The following is a 25168-nucleotide window of genomic DNA, read 5'->3' on the forward strand; positions in this document are numbered from 1 at the left end:
TCTCACTGCCACAGATGATCAGAAGATGACCACAGAGTAAAAGCTCCTTCAGAGAAGGTGAAAAGCAAGCAATCATGAAGACCCAAGGGAGACTCACTGGTAAGTATAACAGTTCATCATCTGGGGATCTTCGTTTCTTGATGGATGTCATCTGGATGCCATGTGTGTTCTGACGAAAAGCTGGTGGAGGAAAAACGCAAGTTTCATCCTGGGAACACTTCTGAAGCAATAATACATTTATTAAATGGACAATAGCACCAGCAAAACTTGTGAGATTAGAGCTTCTAGTTCTAAGCATCCATTTAACTGGTGATGATTGCTTTTACAGTAAGTGTAGACCTAACAGTAATGAGGTGGAGGGAAGGTGAGGCAGAACAAGTGAAAGGAAGAAATTCGGGACGCTGGGAAATGGCCTTTGGCTTAAGGAGTACTGCAGGAATCCCTGCGTCTTACTGGCGTGTGTCTACGAGCAGATGTTAAGGAAAGGAAGAGAAATAGGTTTTGTGTTTTATTTTTCAGGTCATTTATCTTCCAACGAGGTAAATGCATGTTGAGAGGCTGTCTTGCCAGTGCATTCAGCCTTGTGCATTCACCCCTCCCATGTTAGTACATACATCACATAACTTCTGACAAGCAGTCTCACCCTCCAGGACCTCAGTTTCCTCCTTGGTAAAATGAGTGAATTAAGCTCATAAATCCCTAAGGTTTCCAAAATTGGAAACAACACTCAGGATCCAGGGTAAAGAGATGATCCTTCTACCAAACTGCAAATAATCTGTCCTTACTGAAAGTCATTAGTTTGTAGGTAACTGAGATGCTTGGCGAAGAATACAGGAACTATGCCACCAGGCAGACTCAAGAGCAAAATTAGGTGGAGATCAAAGTATTTATATATATAAATAACATATATACATGTTTTTTTAAGGAATAATGACAGAGAGTAAGAGACTAACAGAAAAAGCAAATCATACTGAACAGCTATAAGTTGACGGTGACTAGTCACAGCATTCTATTGTTCTGTAAAATGCAATACAATTTCTATCTCTTCTGGATACTAATCAGTAATAAGATTAAAACCTTTTTTCATGAAATAAGTCATAGTGCATTATACTTTAAAATACTTGTTATAGTGATATCAGGCTTATGCAAGGCAACTTCTAGAATTAAATCTCACGAGTTAGAAGCACATGTGGATCAATGGTTTTCAAACTTTGTTACCTGAAAAGCTAGGCCTCTGTGGGGGTGTACCTCATGGGCAAGGTGTGGTTGTGAGTAGAGCGTGGAGCTGCAGACCACCCCCAAGTCCTGTCCCCTTCAACTAGAGCAGCTCTGCATTCATCTGTTTTGCATTGTGGGGTCCTTGAAATATTCTGTTTTTGAAACTGCTTTTACTGCTTAGAAAAACAAGTTTGAAAACAACTGCCCTAAACCATTAGCCTCACTAACGTGAGGTAACTGGGGCCCCAAGAGGATCACATCTATCACGTCAAGACTCAGTGAAAACCAGATCTGCATATTCCCCAGGCTATGCTTTATGAAACGCATTCTTAAATCCCCCTCTTCCCACAGACTCATGAGGTAGGAAGATGTTATTTTCAACCCTCATGCTCAATAACAGAATGATAAGCTGATACCAAGAGGCTAAGATACGGGTTCTCAAGCTAGCCTTCAAGTCACCTGGAGGGCTTACAAAACACAGATTGCTGGGCCTCACCCCCAGAGTTTCTGATTCAGCAAGTCTGGGAACTAAGAACTTGCATTTCTACCCAGTTTCCAGATGATGCTAATCCTACAGGTCTGGGAGTCACATTTTGAGGATTACTGGACTAAGGAATCCTCACCAAGACTCTTGCTTATGTGGTGCATACCCAGAGTCCATTTCAGCACCTCCATCAATGCTATAGCTGTTCCCACCAGCTCTGGGGTCTCAACTCATACTTGCCCCTAAAGCCCTTAGATCTTAACATGCAGCTTCTCAAATATCACCCGCCAGTCCCCATATCGGGAGAAGACTCAACCCTACCCCGTTTGGCCACTACAGCTACTTACGGCGCTTCGTACCATCGCCGTTCTTTGTGCTGTCCGAGACTTGCTGCTTTCTGATGCTGTCTTCATCCGCCTTCCTGTCTCTCCCTGGGCAAGCACAGATCCGGGCCTCAAAGCAGCGTCGGCCCAGGACTTGCCCACTAGGAATTAGGGAAGAGGGGAAGAAGGGGTTAGACTAAAAGAATTTTAAAAGTCCCCTGGCGTTCTCTCATTTCCACTTCCGCTGCGGACCATCACCAGTGCACCACCACCACCCGCTCAATCATGGCTGCTTTGAGGATGGACCCAAAAGCGCTTGGCAGAACACAAAAGTGCTTACACGCCACAAGCAATATTAGTAAATAACATTCCATTTGTTCTGCAAAGAACCTCCAAGCCATTAGCTGAACAGCTGTATTTAGCTACATATTTTGAAGGAAACTTGAGTTAAGCCAGTGGATGTCTCCGGATAAAATCCCCTTAGGCAGCCCAGACTTACTCAAAGAAACTGTTAAATGCCTTGGGGGCCACAGGAAAACAAACCCTGTCTAATCAGAAACTGTTCCAGTCAAATGTCAAGAATTCAGGTATGAAGTGACTTGCATGCCTTCCTGGTTCTTTTTTTCCCTCTGCCTTTATCCACCCTGTTCTGTCTCTACTTTCTTAGATCTTTTATGTGTTTGCAGCAAGGATTTAAAACACAAAGGACAAAGGCAAGGGGAGCTCTTTGTTGTATATGCGAAGTGAATGATAAAGCAGACACAATTTCACTTTGCCTTCTGCCCATGGTTTTTGCAGAGTGACAATTTTGCATACGCCACTTACTCTCTGGTTTCCAGAGTAACAATGATTAAAATTGGACGGCGGTTCATCCCTCCAACACAACTGCTGTTACACATGAAATTGTACAACACCGTCGTGAATTCGGTGCCAACCTGAACACGGGGGAAAGAGAGCGTGTTAACAATGGTTTGAACTGATGTTCCTCCTTCTTGGTTCTTCCCACTATTTAAACAACTCCACTTCCAATGAAGCAAGCTCTAACCCATTGTAGATTCCTCTTTGCCTTGCCTCTTGGGAAGCTTAAAGCTTATCTTTGCACCATATATTAGGTGAAATAGGCTTTAAAAAATAATGATCTTTGACCCTATTCATTTGCAAGCTGATCTTTATCACCCAATTCAAACAAGGTATGTCACATATATGAATATTATTGAAAAGGGAGAGCTGAAAAAATTACCAAATAGAGCAACAAGGCTCCAGAGATATTTTCCCTATTTGGATAAAACAGTATAACCTAGATTTGAATGTATGCTTCCATAAATTACACTCTGGGACTTAAAAGGTCCTCAGAATTAAATCATCTAGTCCCAAGTGCTCATTTATGGATGAGGAAACAGAAGCCCAGAGAGGGAGAGTCACAAGCTAAAGGTCCACACAGCAAGCCAGCAAACCAAAAGACCTGTCCTCACTACTCCAGTGTTCTTTGCACAGCCCCATTCTGCTTTTCTAATATGCCACCTGTTTATTTAAACTTCAGCTAAGTGGGCTGGCCCCGTGGCTTAGCGGTTAAGCGCGTGCGTTCCGCTGCTGGCGGCCCGGGTTCGGATCCCGGGCGCGCCCCGACACACCGCTTCTCCGGCCATGCTGAGGCGGCGTCCCACATACAGCAACTAGAAGGATGTGCAACTATGACATACAACTATCTACTGTGGCTTTGGGGGAAAAAATAAATAAATACAATTAAACTTCAGCTAAGAGATACATCTTAGGGTCTCTCATCTGCAAGCTAGTGTAAGAATATCTGCATCCAGGATTGATGCACGTCCAGTTCAATTTCCAGTTAAATTCTCTGGATAAGATAATGTCATGTATTAATCCAATTACAAGTTCAATTACTATCTGCCTTTAAGATGGGAATATGGGCACAGAGCCATGTTAGCAAGTTAATTTAGTACAAATTCAGGAGATTTTGAAGGGGATAGAGATGAGGCCTGTGGAGAAGAGGGATAGAATATAAAAGAAGTTACATATTTAACGACAAGGACTAAGACAGAAACAGATGCTCAAACACCCTCTATCACCAAAACTAATGCTCTCTGAAGTCTGCCCAGTCCTTATCTTTTTACCTGGGGTGGCTCATAAGGTACCAGCACACTCTGTCTTCCTGTGATGGGGTCTTCTACGTATTGGGCATGGCTGTTCCCTTCTACTCGAATCAAATGACTAGGAGGGGCAATCTGTCCTGCAGAACAGAGAAAGACAAAACAGTTAGTTCTTCACCCTCAAAATAAAGAAAACAAAACTGCATGGACAGAATGCTGGTGGCCAAAGAAATAGTTCATGTAATAGAGGAAATATACATCCTTGAAAAAAGGAATGATCCTGTTGCCAGATATCTAATACATGAAGGTGTCATAACCTTTATAGTAACAGAAAGGACCGGGATGCTCATCTATATTTAAGGGAATAGTCCTGTGTTTCTAGTGTCTAAGGTTAACGACTCAAGCTTTTATAGAACTCTATGACTATATCTCTGATCTGATCCATAAGGGAATTTTCCAGCATTCCTGGAAAATGGAAGGCAAAAAGGAGCAAATTAATAAAAAGAATCAACTTGAGAGAAGATGCTGCCCCCAAATTGACCAGCAAAAATACTTAATAAATGGGAACAGGTGGCCAGGATATAACTTTGACTTCGCCTATTCTTTTCTCCATCATCAAGTGTCCATCTTTAGACTTTGCTTTGGTCATAAAGATGAGAAACTTACTGGTTTGTTGTGCTGAAAAAGCCCCAGGTTGGAGGATAAGAAAAGGGAAGCAATTTTTTTTTGTGTGAGGAGATCAGCCCTGTGCTAACATCTGCCAATCCTCTTTTTTTTTTTTTTTTTGCGGGGGAAGACTGGCCCTGGGCTAACATCTGTGCCCATCTTCCTCCACTTTATACGGGATGCCGCCACAGCATGGCTTGCCAAGCAGTGCGTTGGTGCGCGCCCAGGATCCGAACCGGTGAACTTAACCACTTGCACCACCGGGCCAGCCCCAGGGAAGCAAATTTTAAAAAGAGCATAGTCAAAGTTTCACAAAATTGTGACACTTGGCAGAGCTCCAAAAGTAAGAAGCTGCTCCAAGAATTGGGAGCCATACAGGTAATCTCGACCTTTGACAACACATTCCTATTCTACAAAAACTGATATTTAATATAAGTAAAAAGCTAAGTGTATCAAGGTGCTCTCTGAAGTATCATCTATTATGGCAAAAACTGAAAATAACTATTATGTCAAACAATGAGAAAACAATTTAAAAAAACACTTACATCATCTTGATGGAGCAAAGGCAATTATGGAAACCTATAATGAAGCCTAGCTGTGAGGAATAATCCTTATGGCATATTGTTAAAAGAAAAGCAAGATGCAAAGGAATGGCTAGTGAAGTCATGTGGACAGGGACTAGAATTAGCATGAAAAATAGTTGTGTTAAGATGGGAGGATTTTAACTTTCTTTTCTCTTTATAAATTTCTATCCATTCTCTTTCTCCATTAATTTTTCTCTATCATCCATTATATTCTCTACATTCATACATTCTAGCTACATACCAATCTTTCTATTTTGAATATATTTTCTATATAAAGGATCCTAACTCCCAACCTTCCTGTCCCCTCATCACTCTCTGATGAATCCTTTGGCTTTCTCCTGTCCTTCCCTTCCAGTTTTCTGTGTTCTTTACTTAGCTCGCCTTCACAGAACCTTAGATATCAGAGGTAAGGAAACTCTTGGAAATAGTGACCTCTTCTGTAAACCTATTGTTGCATCTGAGGCTCAGAAGTCAGGGCATGACTTATCCATAGGTACAGAGCTTAAAGGTGGCTCCAAGATACCTGCTCCCTGACTCCCGGGCCTTCACTTTCCAGTTCCCCGTCCCTAGCTTATGCTCTAGATCTTCTATTTACTCCTCTTGCTCATTAACGGTCTTCATTTATTTTTCTTCCTTTCCACTTTCCTCTTCTATTTTCTCTCATTTCTCATGTTTGATGCTCCTTCCTCTGAATTGGTCTTCCAGCTCTCAATTGGTCTAGCCTTGACAATCACTCTGGGAAAAGCACTAAAACTGAAAGATTCCCTGTCCTGGGCTGAACAGACTAGATTCCATGTTGTTCTCCTTACAACCTCTCATTTGAAAAAAAAAAAAAGGTAGGAAGCATTAGAGAGTAGAGAGGCAAGCCCAGGTCATCTAGTAACTATCAATATTAAAATTAAATAGTTCAATCATTGTGAGAGCCCCCAACTTATTTATCATTATTCTCAGACACTCTGTCGGCCAGAAAGACAGACTGAGCTGCCCTCAGACTGCAGAGGTTGCAACCAGGTAGGTGGGCCCCAAACAAAGATCTCCACAGGATCTCTATTTTCAAGAAATTTAGTCGAACAGCCACAAATTCCTAATCTTCTTACCTTCGTTGAATTCCCGGCTCAGCTCGTGGTTGGGGCACCGTTTCACCACCTCAGTGACATGCTCAGCCTTCTTGTAGACGGGCATGGCACGGATGACAGCGCCCTGAGGAGGTGGGGTCATCACCTTGATCTGGATGGGGCATGTCTTGGCAATTTGGCAGTACAGTTTCTTCAGTTCGGTGGAATACTGCTTAGAGATGGGCCGATGGTAGAGGGAAGGAAAGAACCAAGAAGAGATATGGTCACATTCCAAATCAGAGCAAGGAAAATATGTCCATTTTTTACAGCCTTTACAGATGCATGTTTACCATTGGCTACAATATACACAACATCTAGTAATCTTATTAGAGGGAGTTATATTCATTAATCAAATTAATCATTTTTTTTCTACTTCAAATAAAATCCTATGTCTACAGAAGGTTTCACATTTATTGAAAACACATTTGTACCATTATTTCCTGTTATCCTCTCTCTAGGATGAGGAAACTGAGTCTCAGAGGGGTTTAAATGATTAATACCATGAGCAGCTTTATAGAGTACCAGAAACTAAATGGAAAAACATTGTTCTCATGTATTAAGTGATATTAAACAGATTATAATTAATCCTGCCCTTAACAATACTCTAGAGAGACTCATAGGAATTAGGGTTTATGGAAGTTTTTTTGTAAAATGGAATATCTGGCAGAGAGTAAAGAAATTTTACGTGAGGTCAACCAACTAGAAAATGGCAAAGCAAAAATTCCCCCAACCTACTGAACTTATCTTCTAATATCATAGCCTAGGAGAATGCAAGATCTAGAAGGGGCTATTTGATCTTATTCTCTCATGAAAAAAAAGGACTGGCCCACTGCAACACAGCAAATCATGGCAGCAGAAGGATCAAGACGTAGATCTTTTCACTCACAAGGGAATGAAACTTTTCCTCCCCACACTTCCTTCTGCAGGGAGAGGAAGTTCGGTGGTTGGTTGGTTGGTTGTAGAATTGGCAAAATAGGGTGGAGAAAGCATGAGACCCAGAACCAAATAGAAGGGGAAGAAAAGTCCCATCCTGTGTTGCTTCCCTTATACCTCTGAATCGGTATAGGAAGTCTCCATTCTAATTCTTACACTGTATTAAACCTTATCACCCCTGTCCTCTGGGTCAATGCCCCATCACTGCATTCCTACTCATTCTGACGCTGGAGTAAAACCACCCCAGCACCGGAATTGCCGGCCAAGAGTAGGGCACCTAGTAACACTTACCCAAACAAAGGTAAACAGACACATGCAGGTTGCAATGATAGGCTGGCAGCAACATCCTTCCAGGGGAAGGACACTGGGGAGCAGGAGCCAGAGTGGCAAAGGGATTCATTATTGATATGTTCCAACCCAACTCTGACTAAAAGCAAATATCCTACCAAAAAGCACATTTAAAAATAATTGTTTTGTCTCTTCCTTTTGAAATATAATATTTATTTAAATAATCTTCCTTTTAATCCTAAGTATTTCAGTATATGAAATTTTCAGCTAGAAATTTCCCAGTACCAGAAGTGTATTGCATAATCAGTTCTCCATGCCCGCAGGCCAAGGATTAGACACAGCAAAAGGGTTTTACATAGCTTGAAGAAATAGGAAGTATGCCAAAAATCAACCACAAAAATAAAAGTCTATTTGGGAAACACTGAATGAAATCTAGATGGATATTTTTGCTCTAATGTTTTCAACCAACGACTTTACAAACAAAGACGTTGTCTTAGGATACAAGAATTCACTTTTATTGAGAACTCCAAGAAAATAAGCAAATCTGTTTGTGTTTTAGTTAGGAGATGTACAATCTAACTGTGAGTTTCATAAGATGCACCTTAGGAAAGACGACTGAAAAATAAGTCTGTCAGCAAACACCTGAAGGCAAACAACAGCTAACACCAGAAGGCAGCCATCCAAGTATGTAAAGATTGCAAAAAAAGAAGGATAAGTGTTCAGAGTAGGAGAGTTCAGAGAAACATTCCATTTCAATAATTGATATACTATAAATCAAACTGGACAGACTGAAATATAAAAGTACTAAGAATAAACTTAGGCATCATCAGGTGTTAATCCTCACTCATTCTCAGGGATGGGAGTGAGGGATCTAATTTCTGTGCTTAAATAATGATAAATCATAATAGCTTCACCATTTTCTGAGCTCTTTTGTAAGAAACTTAATCCTCATATAACCCTATGAAGAAGATATTACAGGTATATAATCTCTTATCTGAAATCCCTGGGGCTAGTTGTTTCAGAATCCAGAATTGTTTAGATTTTAGAAAGGGGGTAAAGTTCATAGAGCACATATTATAAACACCTCCAGCAGGATTTAGGGCAGCACCCCATAACCAAATCATAACATTTCTTCAGAATTCATGAACAGTCACAGCAACTGGGAAATGATGATAAAGCTTTAAAGTTCAGGTCAGGTTTCACCACCAAGTGAGTTTGCCATGAACTTATGAAATTAAAACCAAACCAAACCAATTTTTGGTTTTCAGAGCTCTTTAAATTTCAGAATTGCAGACAACAGATAATGGAGCAGTATTATTATCCCCATTTTATGGATAAGAAAATTAAAGCATAGAGAGGACTTGCCTGAGGTCATAGAGAAGAGCTGGTTAGCAACCAGTATGTGAGTCTGTCCTACTTCTATAACAACAGTCTCTCACCTCTATTCTCTTGGCTCAGGAATGTAAATTTTTGTACTTTTACATTTTTCTAATTCCCAAGAATGTGGCTATTTTCTGAATCAACTTAAAAGGTATACAATCTTCTCCAACATTAAAATGGAGATCAAAAGTGGTCTACTTAACATCAAAAATTCTTCTATATTTATTTCTCAGTATTATAATGTTTTGCTCATTTAATTGCAGGGAGAAGCAGCAAGTGATGGAACTAATAAAACCCCAGACTAGGAGGAAGCTTCCCTGGATGCTAGTGCCAGCAGTCAGGATTTCTAGTACAGCTCTGGGGAATTCAAGAAAAAGGTCCTGCTCTTTCTCCTTTGTATTCTGGCTCCATCTATCTCTGATTCTCTCCCCTCACCCGCTAAACACATATACTTTTCACCCACTGTTCTATGCATGCAAACCTCTTAATGCTGCAAGCACACCATATATTCATCACCCGCAGTTCAGAGGTGCTATTCCCTGTCTGGAACACTCATGTTTTTCCTCTGTTCTCCACACTGTGCCAGGACAATGTAGAGATCACCCCACAGCTAGGGCTGCATCTAGTACTGTAGACTATATTTTCCAATTTTAGTGATGAGAGTTTCATATTGACTAAATCTAAATATTTGGCCAGGGCCAAGGCACATTCTGATTATTGCTTCTGATAAACTACCAAGCCTGCCATTCAGTAACTAGGGGGCTGAAGTGGTCTGGCGTGGTTGGTTCTTTATAAAGCCAAGCTTCTGCTACTCTATTGGCTTCACTGTTTGCAAACTGGTCCTGTGATGATGTTTAATATTTTCCCCGTACTACATTCCATCTCCATGGCCTTTAATGTATTCATAATTCCTTGTAAAGATATAAATATATTTACATTAATTTTATATTATTTCATACATTTATTTGCTGTTCTTTTTTTTGAAGTGTCTGTTCAAATCTTTCTTTTCTTTTGAAATTTTTCATTGGATTTCTTGTGTTCTTGAGTTGAAAGAATTCTTTAGATAGGATATAAGTCCTTTATCAGATATAAGTTTTTTTTAAATATATTTTCTCCCAGTCTGTTGCTTGCCTTTTTTATTCCATTTTATGTGCTTTTTCAATATAGTTAATTTTGAGAAATTATCAATATTTTGCCTTTAAGGTTCACACTTTTCGTATCCTAAGAAATTTTGGCTTAACCCAATGCTCGAAGGATTTTCCATGTTTTCTTGTAGAAGATTTACAGTCTTAACTCTTGCATTTAGTCCTATATCTATTTTCAGTCAATTCTCCTCCTCCTCCTCTTCTTCTTTTTAACAGATATGCAGTTGTTCTAGCAACACTTGTTGAAACGATTATCTTTTCCCCCAGTTGAATTGCCTTGGCATCTTTTTTGAAAATTAATTGACCATATGTGTTTCAGTCTTTAACTGAACACTGTCTTCTTTTCTATTGATCTATATGTCTAGTCATACATAAGTATCACACTGTCTGGATTACTCTAACTTTATAGCAAGTCTTAACATCAGGTAATCTTAGTCCTTCAATTTTGTTGTTCTTTTTCAAAATGGTTTTGGCTATTCCAGGTCCTTTGAATTTCCATATAAAATTTACAAGCAGTTTGTTGATTCCCATAAAAATGTTGGTAGGATTTTGAATGAGATTATATATAGGTCATCTTGGGGAGAACTGATATCCTAGCAATATTGTGTCTTCTAACCCATGAACATGGTATATATCTCTATTTAATTAGGACATCTTTAATTTCTTTCAGGAATGTTTTGTAGTTTTCAGAGTGCAAATCTTGCACAAATTTTGTTAGACTGCTCTTTCAGTATTTTATTTTTTAAATTGTTGTAAATGGTACTTTTAAAATTTAAATTTCTAATTTTTTTCTAGTACCTAAAAATATAATTGATTTTTGTATATTGACATGTATCCTGTGACCTTGCTAAAATTATTAGTTCTAATAGCTTTTTGTAGATAGGATTTTCTATATAGATGATCATGTTACCCATGAATAAAGACTGTTTCACTTCTTCCTTTCCAATGTACATTTTAATTTTTATTCTTCTGCAACTGCAAGAATTGAACTATGGTTCAATTTGCTATTGTTTTCTTTTGATTTCTTAAATTGGTGTCTTAGATCATTGATTTTAGACTTTCATATTTTTCTAATATAAGCATTTAATGCTACAAAGTTCCCTTTAAGCACTCCTTTAGCTATATTTACAAAAGTTTGATATATCTAATTCTTGATATTGAGGAACACAGGAAGCATTTCTTTGGGGGGTTCAATTAGTCCTCATATTGAATATAATAGGGACAACACTTAAACTCCAGAGAAAAATAATTCTTTCTCTAGGCCTTCTGCTTGTTTCATGGGTTCCATTTCTAGCTCAAATTTATTTTTCCCTTTGCACATTTTCATTCCATTCTAAACAGATTTTTTCATTGCTGTTCCAAGATTATTTTTATCTCTAGCTAGGTTTCTCCTACTTACAGGTATCAAATCAAGAACCTAGTTAAGTTTATATCTGAAAAGAGAATCTGCTATAGCTAAAAACTTCTTTGATGATGCAAGGCCATTTCACTGAATTTCTGGCAGCTCTTTGGGTGGATATCAAACATTTCAAATATATGTCTGAAGGTATAAAGTATCTCTCCCTGAGTGCTGTCACTATGAGAAGCAGTTATAGAGGATTAAAAGCATATAAATTTCTCCCCAACTTCTCTTTTTCTATAAAGCTGTCTGTTTTGTTTTGTTTTTTTGTAATTGTAACAATATGTGCACATAGAAATTCTAGAAAAAAGAAAATATATGACATATTCTCTCTACCCAGAGATACATGCCGTTAACATTTTAGACTTTTTTCTACACATACAAACACACACACACATCCCTTTATACAAACTGGGGGCATATCATAAAAAGTTTGGTATCTTTTTTTATTTAACTTATAATGAGTATGGTCTAATTTAAAAACATAAGTTTAAGTGGTTGCAATTATAGTACTAAAAAGTGATATACCATGATTTATTTAATAACGCTTTATATAGTATACATAGTTCTAATATAGTATAAATTTTACTCATTTAAATTTACCCAATTTAAAAATTTTACTCCAGTTTAAATTTACTCTAGTTTAAAAATATTTAAAAAAAACACTGCAGAGCACATTTTAGTACACAAATCTTTAGTACATAAATTAGTTTTAGCTGGATCCCTTGAAACTGGATAATTGAGTCAATGCATATTTTAGTGTTGTAGAGAAGTCCGAGCTCAATTTGAATTTTCTCGCTTTAAATTAAGTAATCTGCTTATTTCTCCCTAGATTCTTGCAGGATTTTATTTCCTTCTTTATTTTGCTTTAAAAAAAAAAAAAAAAGTGAGAATGTTTCTAAATGTGTTTTTTTTCCCCTTGAAATTACTTGGAAATTGGTGAGCTCTTTCAACCTACATGTGTGAACTCAACTCAATAAAAATTTTTTTCTTTTTTTAATGTGTGTTTTTGTTCCTTCTGCTCTTATTAATTTCCAGGAACATGAAAGTCTTACTTTGGAACACCATTCTCTATCCACCACATACCTTATATACTCAACACTAATTACTAGCATCTTTTCCTTTAGTTTACATTCTGAAAAAGGTTGTCAAGTTTGTTTTCTATATCCTATGTTTAGTTTTCTAGAGTTAATTCTGTTCTATTCTACTACAAATAATAATTTTAATTCTTATACTGCATTTCAAATGTCCTTCCTTATCTCATCCATCTCTCTTTTTACCTTATCCAGTTGTCTTTTCATCTCAGCCTGCTGTTCTAGGTTTATTATTTTCTTCTCTCACTTTATAAAGCTTATGTTTCATTGCTTCGTACTAAAGCAATCTTCTAAACATTTCTTCCAGTTGCTAGGAGGAAGATGCATTTGCTTTCTTTGATTCTTTAAGATGATGTTCCCTTATACTTAGTTGTGTGTAATTTTTTTTTAATATAGGCCCCTAATTTGCTCTTGCAGTTTTCTGTGAATATAGCAAGATATAGCCAGAGCCAGTAGATGCATCTTTCATGTCCCTTTGATATTTTTCAATTCAGTTCCATCAGCCTTTTAAGTCAAAAAGTTGCTACAGGATTCTGTCAATAGCTTGAGTGTCCAATTTAGTTAGGCAGTTTTCTGGAATTCATAATATTTTAGTGGACATTTAAGAGTGACTACATTAGAAACTGCTAATCGGTTGCCATCGTAAACTAGAAATGAGACCAATTTTTTCTCCCCATTTACACATCGTTCAGTAATTATCTGGTGTGAGGAGGATATTATTTTATCTAGGGTTATCAGGGAAAGATTCTTTGATAAGATAATATTTAAAGAAAGATCTAAAGGAAGCATTGGAGTGAGCTATGTGTATAACTGGAGAAATAGTGTTTCCATTACTGGAAACAACAAGTGCTGAGGTCCTGGAGTGAGTATGTCTGTCATGGAGGCCAGTGTCACAGGAGAGCAGTGAGCAAGGCTACATTGGGAAAGAATAAGATCAGAAATCAGAGAGAATATGGGGCCTGGATCATGAAAGACCTTCTAGGCCAGGGTAAGGACTTCAGCTTTCCTTGATGTGAGATAGGAAGCTACTGGAGAGGTCTGAGAAGGTGATATGATCTGATTTGCATTTTAATAAGATCTTTGACTGTTATGTAAAGAACAGATTTTTTGGATCAAAGATGGAAGCAGAGAGACCAGTAAAGAGGCTACTGCAAATAATCCAAGAAAAAAATGAGAGCGGCTTTGACCAGCAGTGGAGGTGATGAGAAGCAGTTGGTTTCTGGATATATTTTAACCAGATTTGCTGATGAATTGGTGGGAGATAAGAGAGAAAGAGAAAAGTAAATGCATTCCACTAATGTAGAGAAGAAAGATTTCATAGAGGTAGTAATATTTAAACTAGGTTTCAAAGGACAAGTTATTTACCAACTAGATACCCAGAATGGAAAGAAGAGAGAGCCAAGAGGCAGAGAGCAGGTTTTCTACAATGAGAGAACATCATGAGTATAAGCAAAGAGATGTTAACTATGGTTGAAATATAGATGGGCTGGTGGAAGGAGGAGGGGGGACAGAGCAGAAAGCAATGAGGCTAAGTTAGGAAGGCAGTTACCAGATTCTGAGGAGCCTTCGATGTCACCCGAAATAGGTGGACTTTACCAGCAGGCAAAGAAGAGTCACTGAGGATTGTAAAGCAGGGGAAAGACCTAATCAATCCTATGTATTAAGTAAAACAAAGCTGGTAGGAGCAAGACAGGAACAAAGTAGGAAGCAAGGAGACCCATCAGGAACTATTCAGGCAAGCAATGAGGAGGGCCTAAACTAGGGCAGTAGAAATGAATGAAAAGGTGGAGAGACGGGGCATGGGGGCCTGCCTGGTAGCGTAGTGGTTAAGTTTGCATGCTCTGCTCTGGCGGCCTGGGGTTCACAGGCTCAGATCCCGGGCATGGACCTATGCACCTCTCATCAAACCATGCTGTGGCAGGCGTCCCATGTATAAAGTAGAGGAAGATGGGTACGGATGTTAGCCCAGGCCTAATCTTCCTCAGCAAAAAGAAGAGGATTGGCAACAGATGTTAGCTCAGGGCTAATCTTTCTCACCAAAAAAAAAAAAAAAAAAAAAATGTGGAGAGATGGGAGAAATGTTTTAGACTTACTAAATTCAGCCTTCTAGTTTTTATCATGAAAGATATGCATGGAAGCACCAAAAGAGACCAAGAAATGTTATTCATTAGAACAAAAGATGCTTGCAAAAACAATACCAATTATTTGCTTATCCTTTTTCTAAAATGGAAGAAGAATGAATGAAAGTTGGTTTTAACACAGGGCTCCCAATATTCAGTAGCCAACTGAGACCTGGCTTAGTCAGTGGACTCCAACAAATAGAGAAAAGAAAAGATAATTAGTTTTAATTCTGGGCAAAGAAAATAAAATAACATGAGGTAACACTGGAATTAATAGGCCAATTTTGTTGTGAAAGAGGAAAGGGCTTAGTTTTCAAAGCCAAGAGCATTGGAAAAGGAATCTTATCCAATACCAACATTGTAAGCAACATTTACTAGACTAAGGGCCAAAAGACAAGATTTAAATTCCACCCCTTCTATTTATTTCCTGGGTCTTTATGCAGTCACTTCACCTCTCACAAACATAAAATAGAAAAAAATTATAATACACAATATACATCTCTTAGAGTAGAGGAAAAAATTCACGGATATGAGAAGCGTTAGTCAACTACAAAGACCAACATAAAAGCCATATATTATAACTATTACTAAAGCCTCATACTGCTAAGATCCTCCACATAAAGCGTTTAATGTAGCTTAAGTAATCTGGGGTGCATTGTGAAAACATTATTTCGACCTGGTCAGAAAGTGGTCGTTGCCAGATAATAAAAGTCTGCTGAAGTTTGAATGTTAACCATTTACAATGAATCCCACAGTTCATCTTTATCTGCTAGTAATCACTAAGTTCTAAACCATGTCAAGTTACTAGACTCACTTGTTTAAAAAAATAAATGAATTTGGTTTATCTGCTTCCATACATTTTTTTAAATACACATGCATATATCCATAAGTATATGTAATATAATTTTAAGTGTCCTTAAAATGTACCTAATTACACTGCTCCAAAGTTAATCTTAATAATATGCTATTTCCACATCCCATGTTTTCAACAGTTATCCATGTTCTTACATATAGACATATGTCAATTGGAAGGAGAGAGGGGAATGAGATAGAATGGAGGGAGAGCTTTTACTTTATCTGTAACATTTTATTTAAAGCAAAGATTTGAAGCAATATGGAAAAATTTTTAACATCTTGGTAGATTCTCAGGTGTTTAAATTTACCTACTGTTTTTTGTATGCTTGAACTACTTCCTAATTAAAATTTTTAATTAATGAACTTAGCATGGGCAGCACCAACCTGTAAAATTATGGCAGACATGATTTTAGAGGACAGAAAATATAGAAATAAGATGTTAGAACCCAGAAGGAACATTACAGCACCTTGTCCAAACCTTCTTTTTCTCTGAATTTTCAGATATAAAACAGGCTTAGGTGAAGTTGGTTTATTAATTCAATTTATATTTATTGAGCACCTGCTCCATGCCAGGCTCTGTCCTGGGTTTCAGGGAACAAGCAGTGTCCCTTATCCTCAAACAATTGGTGTAAAGGAAGCACTGACATTAAATAAGTTATTTCTAAAATTGTGATACATGTTTCGAAGAAAAAACAGAGGGAGATAGGGCAACATGTGGGGCTCTACTTAGTTTGGAGGGTCAGGAGGGCATCCCTGAAGAAATGATTTCTAAAGCTGCACAACCAAATCTAGGCACTGTGGGTGTGAACTCAGATTTCCTTACTTCTGGAAAGCTAATACTTTCGCAAGTACATCAGACTCTAATTACTGAGTTTCCATAGAAAACCAAACTGACATTTTAAACCAAGGACTTGGTTCTATGTTTCTATTATTGAGTCACTTGTTTCAAGGCACTTTTAGTTTAAGATACTGCTGCTAAGCTTTTCTTAGAAAGTCAGATCAGGAAAAGCTTAGAGATTATTTGGTTCAGCTGCTTCACTTACAGAAGAGGAATTCAAGCCCCAGAGAGGAGACAACACTTGCTCAAAAACACAGCAACAAGGACCATCTTGACACACAGACCAATGTTCTTCCCCATGGACCACGCAGTCTTAACACTCATAGCATGGTGCCAAAGGGGAACCGGTGTATTTGGTACCAGAGCGAAATTACATAAACACACAATATGATCAGAAAAAGAAGTATAAAGCTCAGAGGTTATCTAAAAAATATGATCATCAATTTCCTACAGGATTACGAGAATATTCCATATTACTTTTTGACTCAAGATCACATCCTTTTTAGTTTAGTAAATAAGTTTACCTAGGAATTGACATTTTCTTCCCTAAATTGTAACTATATTTTTAGAATGGGATCCTGAACATAAGAATAACATGAAATGCTCACCAACTGTTTTAAGAACCAATTCTATTCCATCAGGTCCTAGGTTTGATAAGTCAGCAATGGGGTGTACTAATCTTTTCACATGTTTACATAAGACAGCATATGAGCTCGTGGCTCTTTAAATTATGCAAATATTAATATGAATTAGAAAATGAAATACTGTGATAGAGGGGAAAAAAAAAAGAAAAGAAAAGAAAAGAAAACATATGTGAAGGAATTTACTTCCAAAGATGGAAGTAATTGACCTCTCAAAAATCATGGTCTTCTGACGCTCACTCACTGAGGAATTTCAGGCAACTCACATGATCTCTCTGAACCCTGAGCTAATCATCCATAGGGGGAAAATGAGGAAGCTCCGTTAGATGATCTATAATGTTTTTTCTATTTTAAATATTTTATGAACTAATGCTAATCTGTTAGAAAATCCAATTACCAGGTTTACACTGGCAAGGTAATTCTAAAAAGAATATGGAAAACAAGTGTTAATAATGTTTCTGATTTCTGATCAGAAATATATAAAAGAGTAGGAATCAATGTACATACTTATGTATATGTATATGTATACATATTCAATAGTGTCTTTATTCCTAGAAAGTACTAGTCTATGAGCAAGAATGAAGAGCCAAATGTTTTGTTGGGCCTCAACGAAATTTCCTTTTATACAGTCTTAACATCCACATGAATGAAGTATTTCTACAGTGGCATGGAACAGAGGTGCCTCAAAACTAACAAATGAATTAAACTCTTTCTTGCTATAAAATATCCCTGACAAAATGGAAAAGCAAGCTTTCCCTACGTTTTGTGTTTTTTGGGGGGTGGGCAGGGGGTTTGGCATATTGAGGAGTGAGCTGCTCAAAGCCAAATATCATGTTCAAATAAAATAACTCCAGAGGATTTTGGAAAACAAGAGTAAATTCAGCTCCTTTACTAATAATATGTTGCAAAGAGAAGAGAAAAAAAAAACATTCCAGTAACTACGACCCCACCATCACCACCTGCCTCAGTAGACATACTATATTACACGCTCTTGGCTGCCAGACTGGTAATTCAGTATCACAATGCATAGAGATGCCAGCTAATATCAGCACACACCTGCATAATTTTTCAACAGCTCCCTTTCCTAAAGGTGCAACAAAGACCCTCCCTCCCCACTCCATCAAAAAAACAAAAAAAAAACTTTACTCTTTCAACCTCTTCCAGAAGAAATGCCATACTGTATGCAAATGCCAAATTGCAAGGCTACCTTGACCCACAAATCTCCAAGAATATGGATGGAATAAACTTCCATGGAATAAATTAATCAATAATTATATAAATCACCTCACTACTCAATCCATCATCAAGGGAAGCAACTGTATAGAGTAGTGTCAGAGCCATCCTGAAGCTACAATGCCAGCTTCCAGATAAATCCACATCTGGCATGCTATCATGCTAAAAGGAAATGTTTTAAATTTTTTTCTAATGTAATACCATGTACTTTATGACCTATTGGCCATTAGCCCACAGAATGAATCTTAGCATATAAAACCAGATGCAGCTGTGGCCCATTAACACTTAGAGCAAATGACCTACTCTGAGGATGACTGGGACTTAAAAAGAGAGTAAAACCCAAGCAAAGCTTAAATACATCAACATTTCTGGCCTTCTGCATGAATTTGGGTTGATTAAAAGAAAAGAAAAGAAAAATAATGAGATTTACAAATAATCTAAAAGATTCACTAACAGGAAGTGCTAGGTGCACTTCTAATTTATGGTTCTTACCTTCAGAGAGTTCAAAGAATACAAGAGGTGAAAGGTGCAGTCTGTACTACCTCAAATAACCTAAAGTATTTGATGAGGGGAAAAAAAAAAAAAAAGGCAAGCCCAAAAGCTGTCACAACTCCATTCATCCAAGTTTAGCAATCAAGTACAAAGCCTGTCTTAATTTAGACAGAGCTATCCTAAAACATTCAATGACTTAAACTTTTTTCTTTTTGAAACTGTATTCTTGGGAATTGCCCAATTAAAAAGGCCCTTTTATAAGGGTAAGAGGGTGACAAAATCAATAACTGGAATTTGTAGGAAAGAAAATCATACAAAACAGATGGGGCATTCAGAGAGGACAAAATAAATTTCTGGCAGCTGACTTGGCAGGGGAAAGATTAATAGGGAGGAGAATTGAGATACTTGAAAATAAAAATATAAAGATCAGAATATAATTCTTGATCAAAAGGCTTTGAAACATTAAATATAAATATCCAAGTCACTAAAGTGCAAAAAGAGTCTTAGCTAGAAAGAGCTAGAAACAGCCTCAGTATGGTCTGCTTGAAATATGTTGAATAACCTTATCGCCTGTAATTGTATGTGCTAATTATATACTATATTCCAGATTTGTTCTCTACAAATAAACTCACTCGAGAAACATTATAAATTCCACATCTAGGAAGAGAGGAGTTTTTTTTAATTTTTAATAATTAAGAAGTGATCACTGCAAAGGTTTTAGTTAAATACATACACTCTAAACAAACATGAGGTTAATGTTCTACGATGGCTATGATGGATGGTATACCAAAATACCAAAAACAGAAAGGGCGGGGGGGTGAATGTGTGTATATAGTTTGGGGGTAGGGTGGGTGAGGTTCTCTTGAGAAGTCAATTTTAAAAGGTTAGGCAGAAAACTTACATCATTCAAAGCCAACTAATTATCCTTCCTGCGACTAGACCACAGTTGTATCTCCCCATTTCTAACCTGCGTGTGTATAATGTGGTAGTAAATATTGCCAAAGAGCGCTCTAGTCCTTCACCTGCCCGCTGACTTCCTGCATCATCTTAGGCAAACCAATTCCCCTCTTGGGCTCCAACTTCTTCATTCACAACTAAGGCTTTCCACTTAGGATTGTATCCACTTCAAAGGAACGGGGAGTCTGCAAACTGAGCTTGCAAACAGGTCCCAGGCCACCATATCCTATTGGATCCACCATAAAGATCAGGCAGGAGGGGATCCCAAAATTGGCCCCAGAGTCGTCTGGCAAGGTATTCACTTCTCCTCCCCGTCTCCTTTCCTGCCACAGTCGTCTAGCTGCCAGACATGTACGAATTGTGCTCTTGATAGTTTAAAAAAAAATCCTTCCTCCAAGCACTTTTCCTGATGGGCCCAGCCAAAGGGCCGCCTGTTGCCACCTGTCAGTTGTGGGGATTAATTACCTGAGCCTAGGCTGGGAGCGGCACATTCTTCCCGGGGCCGCGCCCACAGATGTTGACATCAAGCAGGTGGGCTGTCTGCTACCCGCTTACCGTGAAGACCAGCCTCGAGGGAGCCCACGGGGCCTGGCAGGTAGGGGGTGGGCGGGGGGAGGGACACTTAGACTGCTCCACAAAGCAGCAAAACCTTGGCAGGGAGGAATGTGCCCTGGGACCTCTCCGGGAGGCCACAAGCAGCTCTGCGGCCAGCCCTGGGCACCGGCCCGAGAGGCAGCTGCAGCCTCCCTGCTGGAGGGCAGCATGTTGGCACCGACCTCGGGAAGGGCTGGGGGTGGAGCCCGCCAGCCTCATTCTAGTTGCCTGAGGGTATGAATTTGGAAAGCCAGTTTAAAAGGATTTGACAGACCTGATTGGTAATTTTGCAACTTTATCTCCCCAGGAGGGTAACATGACCTCTCATTTAGTGTCTCCTGTCTGTGCGACCCCCTGCCAACCCCGCCTGACCAGTAATACCATTCACAGTTACCTTCACAAAGCAGTCACTGGAAGGCATTTATTAGAGAGATTGGTATACAGCAGGTACTCAATAAATGTTAGCTTACCTTTAATGTTTCCTGAAGTCACAACAAGCATGAGAAGATTCATGTAGTGAGGTGACTCTCCTGTTTTACCCGTGTAGAAACGGGCTCAATGTTGAAAGCGACATTCCAATAAATAGTAGAAGTGAGCCTGGAACTTCAGGGCGCTTGTCTCCTTCTCAGCGCTGATTAACCACCAGCCAACCAGTCTCCCGACTACCTGTCCATGTCCCTCAGTAAAACAAACCTGGACATTCCCTAGATGTACCGGAAGATACAATTATCTGGGGAATAAAACTTCCAGCAGGAACCCTGGTGGGCAGAGAACTCCTACCTCCCCATCCCACTCGACATATGTAATTTAACTCCCCAACGTATGAATGAGAGGACAGACGCAGAGGAGAGGTCACAGCAGAAGTCAGCAATAAGACAGAATCAGAACCTGTGACTTCTAGCTTCCAAGCCCATGGTCTTTTCACTATAAAATATCTCTATAGCTCTTCTCTCCAAGCAGGTGTTATCTGGAGGGCACGTTGGTGGGCACGTTGGAGTGCTTTCTGGGCGCGCACACACACTCTAGACAGAAGACAATCTACGCCAACCATCGGCTTCCCACCCACAGCAGCAGTAGCATGTCTGGCTGACCAGGCCACCCCCCAGGGCACTGCTCTGGGGTTCAGCCGTTATTGCCCTTAAGGGAGAGAAAGTATCTTCCTCCTCCCTCCAGGTGACTCATTGTTCCCAACAGCCTACAAAGCCCTGGGCTCCTACACCTGTCTTTTCTCTCCCCTCAAGGCCCAAACTCCATGCCCCTGCTCCTTCCCTAGCCCCTACCTTGGCATATCGAGAAGGCAGCCTTGGGTCATGAAGGCACCAGTCTCGCCCAGAGCTCAGGTCACTGCCCACCAGGAATGTGTCCTAGCCTCTGGTCCAGGACTGTGCCTCACACTGTGGCTCTCAAACTAGCAGAAGTCCCTTGCTGGTGTCCTTCTTCAACCCCTGGATGCTAGAGTTGAAGGTTATGGTCTATCCTTCCACACACACTTTTGTGCTCTCTTTAAAAATGACTCATGGTGTACAGTTCCTAAACCTCTAAGCCCTGCATCTTTCTGGTGAACAGAAACACATGTAGAAACTATTCATTGCTGGATGCACTTATAGCCTTACCCCTATGTAACAGCCCAGGCACCCTTTGCAAGATAATACCAAACTTGTTCGTTCTCTGTCATTAGATTCATTGCTTGCTGTGGAATTTTAGTTGTAAATTAACCCTAAAAGTGAACCCTCTATTCCAACTATGGTAATTTGTTTGGTTCTGTGGGATATTCTTTACTGGAAGACTAGGCCAGTCTTATGAGACGAGATGGGAGAGTATGTTAGACAGTGTGGAGGGTAATAGCATCTGATTTCCAGACATGACACCATCACCCACCCATCTGCGTAGTCCTTAAAGCTTATAGAGCATTTTCATACACACTATTCATTTAATTCTCAGCTAACTCTATGAGCAAATCATCTTTATCCCTTTTTGTCAATGAAGAAGCAGAGGCTCAAGTAGGTAAACTAGTTTGCTCACAACAAAACAAGGGTAGAAGACGAGGTCAAGCCTCCAATCTAGGTTTTAATTTCAAATCCAGGGCACCTACTGTCCATGTAATACACATCGTACGGTACATTGTATGATGTTTCCCTCGGCATTTATGGAGCCTTCCTGTGTGCAAGTCACTGCGCTCCATGGTGGGACAGGAAAGGGTGGGGACCAAGTCCCCACAGTCCAGAAACTTACCATTTGGGAAAGATCAATATATATGAAGATTGCTGACACACAATAGAATCTAAAATTAGGACACAAATATAATGAAACATAAATACCAAAGTGCTTTCTAGCCTCTAAGTCCCAGACGGTTTTTGAGAGGCCTTAAAATTTTTTATCACCTCACAAGGATGTAGGCTTATAAACACTGCAACAAATACCCTCCAAACCCTTACTGTGTGTGCTTACCATCCTCCATTTCTCTCTCTCTCTCTCCCTCTCACACACACACGTCAAGAGTTTAATAGCTTTTTCTTTTGAGAAGAAAAACCAACCCAATTCATTCCTAAAACAATTGTACAAATTCCCATTTCAAGTTTTAATTAGTAGACAATTCAATGAACAGGTATCTACAATTTTGAGGATTCCTGCATAAAAAAGAAAAATTTATAATCTGTACCTCACAACAAATGACAACATTCACCATCCCTAATGTATGCTCAAATTTCCTGAATACTGAGGGGTGGATGATATGGCTGTAGGAAACAGGACTCATGTTTGATGTATATTAAACAAGCTAACACTTATTGAATATGAGTTAGTCTAGGCACTTTGCTAAGTTCTTTATGTCTTATATAATTTTCACAGTAACCTGTAAAGTAGATATTATTACTCTCATTTGCCAGATAAGTGAACTGAGACTCAGAAAGGTTAAATAAGTTGCCCAGTCTTTCACAGCTACTAAGTGGCAGGGTCAGGTTCAACTCCAGGTCCTCCTGATGGCAGCACCCTTGCTCCTAACTGCAGGGAGATAGTTCAGGGTACTAGGGAAGAATCAGTCTGACCCACTGCAAACCCTGTGTGACCTTAGCCAAGTGATGTCCTGCCCAAGCCTCAGGTTCTTCATCTCTAAGATAGAGATAAGCCCACCACACACCAAAGCTCATTGGGAGGGTTAAATGGGGGGAAAGCCAGGCAATGTTTACAGTCCAGAGCTAGGTCCCAGGTATAAATTCTTGATGGATAGCAGCTCCCATCATTGTGTCACCATGTTCAGTCTCCATAGTTATTTCCACCGTGCAGCTTTATCGCTAGACCAGCAACCAGCAAAATTATTTTAGTGACATAAAGTATGTTCAAAAAAAACTTCTGAAGATTCATCTTTGACTCACGTCCTAGCTAATGTATGGCAAGATATGTTTCTAAGGTGAATCAGAAAACAAAGAAAAGAAAGTAGAGACAGAAAAAAAATTGGAAGGCCAGTTTTACTACTTTATCTGAAATCCACATAGCTGGATTCTTAATTCTATTTCTGATGTTCCTAATGATGCATCACGTTTGATTATTCTTGTGTGGGGGGGGCAGCAATACACATTCTACTCTGTGCTTCTACCTACAGTATTTAAACTGTAATCCTACTGTACTGTCCTTCTGACAGGAACTAAGTCAGATTAGCAAAGAGATTTAAATCTCTCCCTGAAAGAGTACCAACAATAATTGTTGAGAATCATTGTTACTCTGATATTTTATATCCTTCATTCCTTTCACCTCAGAGAAATGGATGCCCAGGTGTAAATATAATAGGATTTAAAAATGAGAGAAATGAGTAGCAAATGGATTTCAAAACATAAACAGAGGCCATGCTTGCTGATCTCCTTCAACTTACTGTATTTTTATTATACTTAAGATACCAGGTGCTTTTAAGCGTGCTATAATGAATTTGTGAAAAGTTTAAGAGACTTGAGGGTTCCTTCAACTACAGCTGTCCTTAAGTTTCCAAGCAAACAACAATAAGATGAATTTCTTTCAAGGCTACACCGTCTCACGGGCAAATTACTGAGTTTCTTTATTCCACATAAGTCCAGGAAGTCAACATGCTGAAATACTGAGATCCTAGGAGTATTGTTAAGATACTGACAAAAAGGAAAGGTGTAACTTAATAAATTAGATCAGATTTGCTCCTTAATGCCTTTAATCTGAGTCTTAAACTTTTGCTCTCCTTCCTCTTTTTAAATAAATCCATAAGAACTAAGATAATTTTGAGATGTCTATTTCCATAGTTGATAATTAGGGACTGTGGGGGCCACTAATATGCATGTGTCTGTGTCTGCCGGGGATGGGGGTAGGAGCTGGTGGGTGGGGAGAGATTTAAACAAACCCTTTCTTCTACTTGTGACACTCCTTAAAAGCTTATCATAAAGTTACTTCCTATTTCTTTACAGTTCATTTGTTTAAGATGGAAACATGCTTCATCTTGCTTGCTTTTTCAGCATTCCTTATAAACTTAATATTCTAATTAGCCCCAATGGGGAAAAGAATGCAGCATACCTGTCTTAGCTATGTCGTGGAGTTATAGAATATATCTATTAAAATGTTTTAGCAATAACAAGAAAAATAATAAAATAAAGCTGTTAAGAGCAGCTGCCCTTGCTAACAAATTTGAAACATTACCAGGAAAGAAAAGAGGAAGGAAACAGATATGACACTTACAAAGAAAAAAAAAGG

The 25168-nt window shown here is 39.0% G+C and overlaps 1 protein-coding gene across 2 annotated transcripts in view; it reads right to left on the bottom strand.

The window, feature by feature from the left end:
* The window catches only part of TP63 (tumor protein p63), a 95068-nt gene that overhangs the window by 24680 nt on the left and 45220 nt on the right, over positions 1–25168 (bottom strand). Inside the window, exons 3-7 of one of the 2 annotated variants that reach the window (XM_087439862.1) lie at positions 6478–6664; positions 4155–4270; positions 2851–2960; positions 2062–2186; positions 98–180 (exon numbers count right to left, since the gene is read on the bottom strand). In XM_087439862.1, the coding sequence (XP_087295988.1) occupies positions 98–180; positions 2062–2186; positions 2851–2960; positions 4155–4270; positions 6478–6664 (621 nt within the window). Of the gene's footprint in view, positions 1–97; positions 181–2049; positions 2187–2850; positions 2961–4154; positions 4271–6477; positions 6665–25168 lie in introns of both variants that reach the window. The other variant, XM_004424578.3, reaches the window with a different exon arrangement.

Source organism: Ceratotherium simum, chromosome 15 (assembly GCF_057802395.1).
Source record: "Ceratotherium simum simum isolate JZ-2026a chromosome 15, ASM5780239v1, whole genome shotgun sequence".
Lineage (NCBI taxonomy): Eukaryota > Metazoa > Chordata > Mammalia > Perissodactyla > Rhinocerotidae > Ceratotherium > Ceratotherium simum.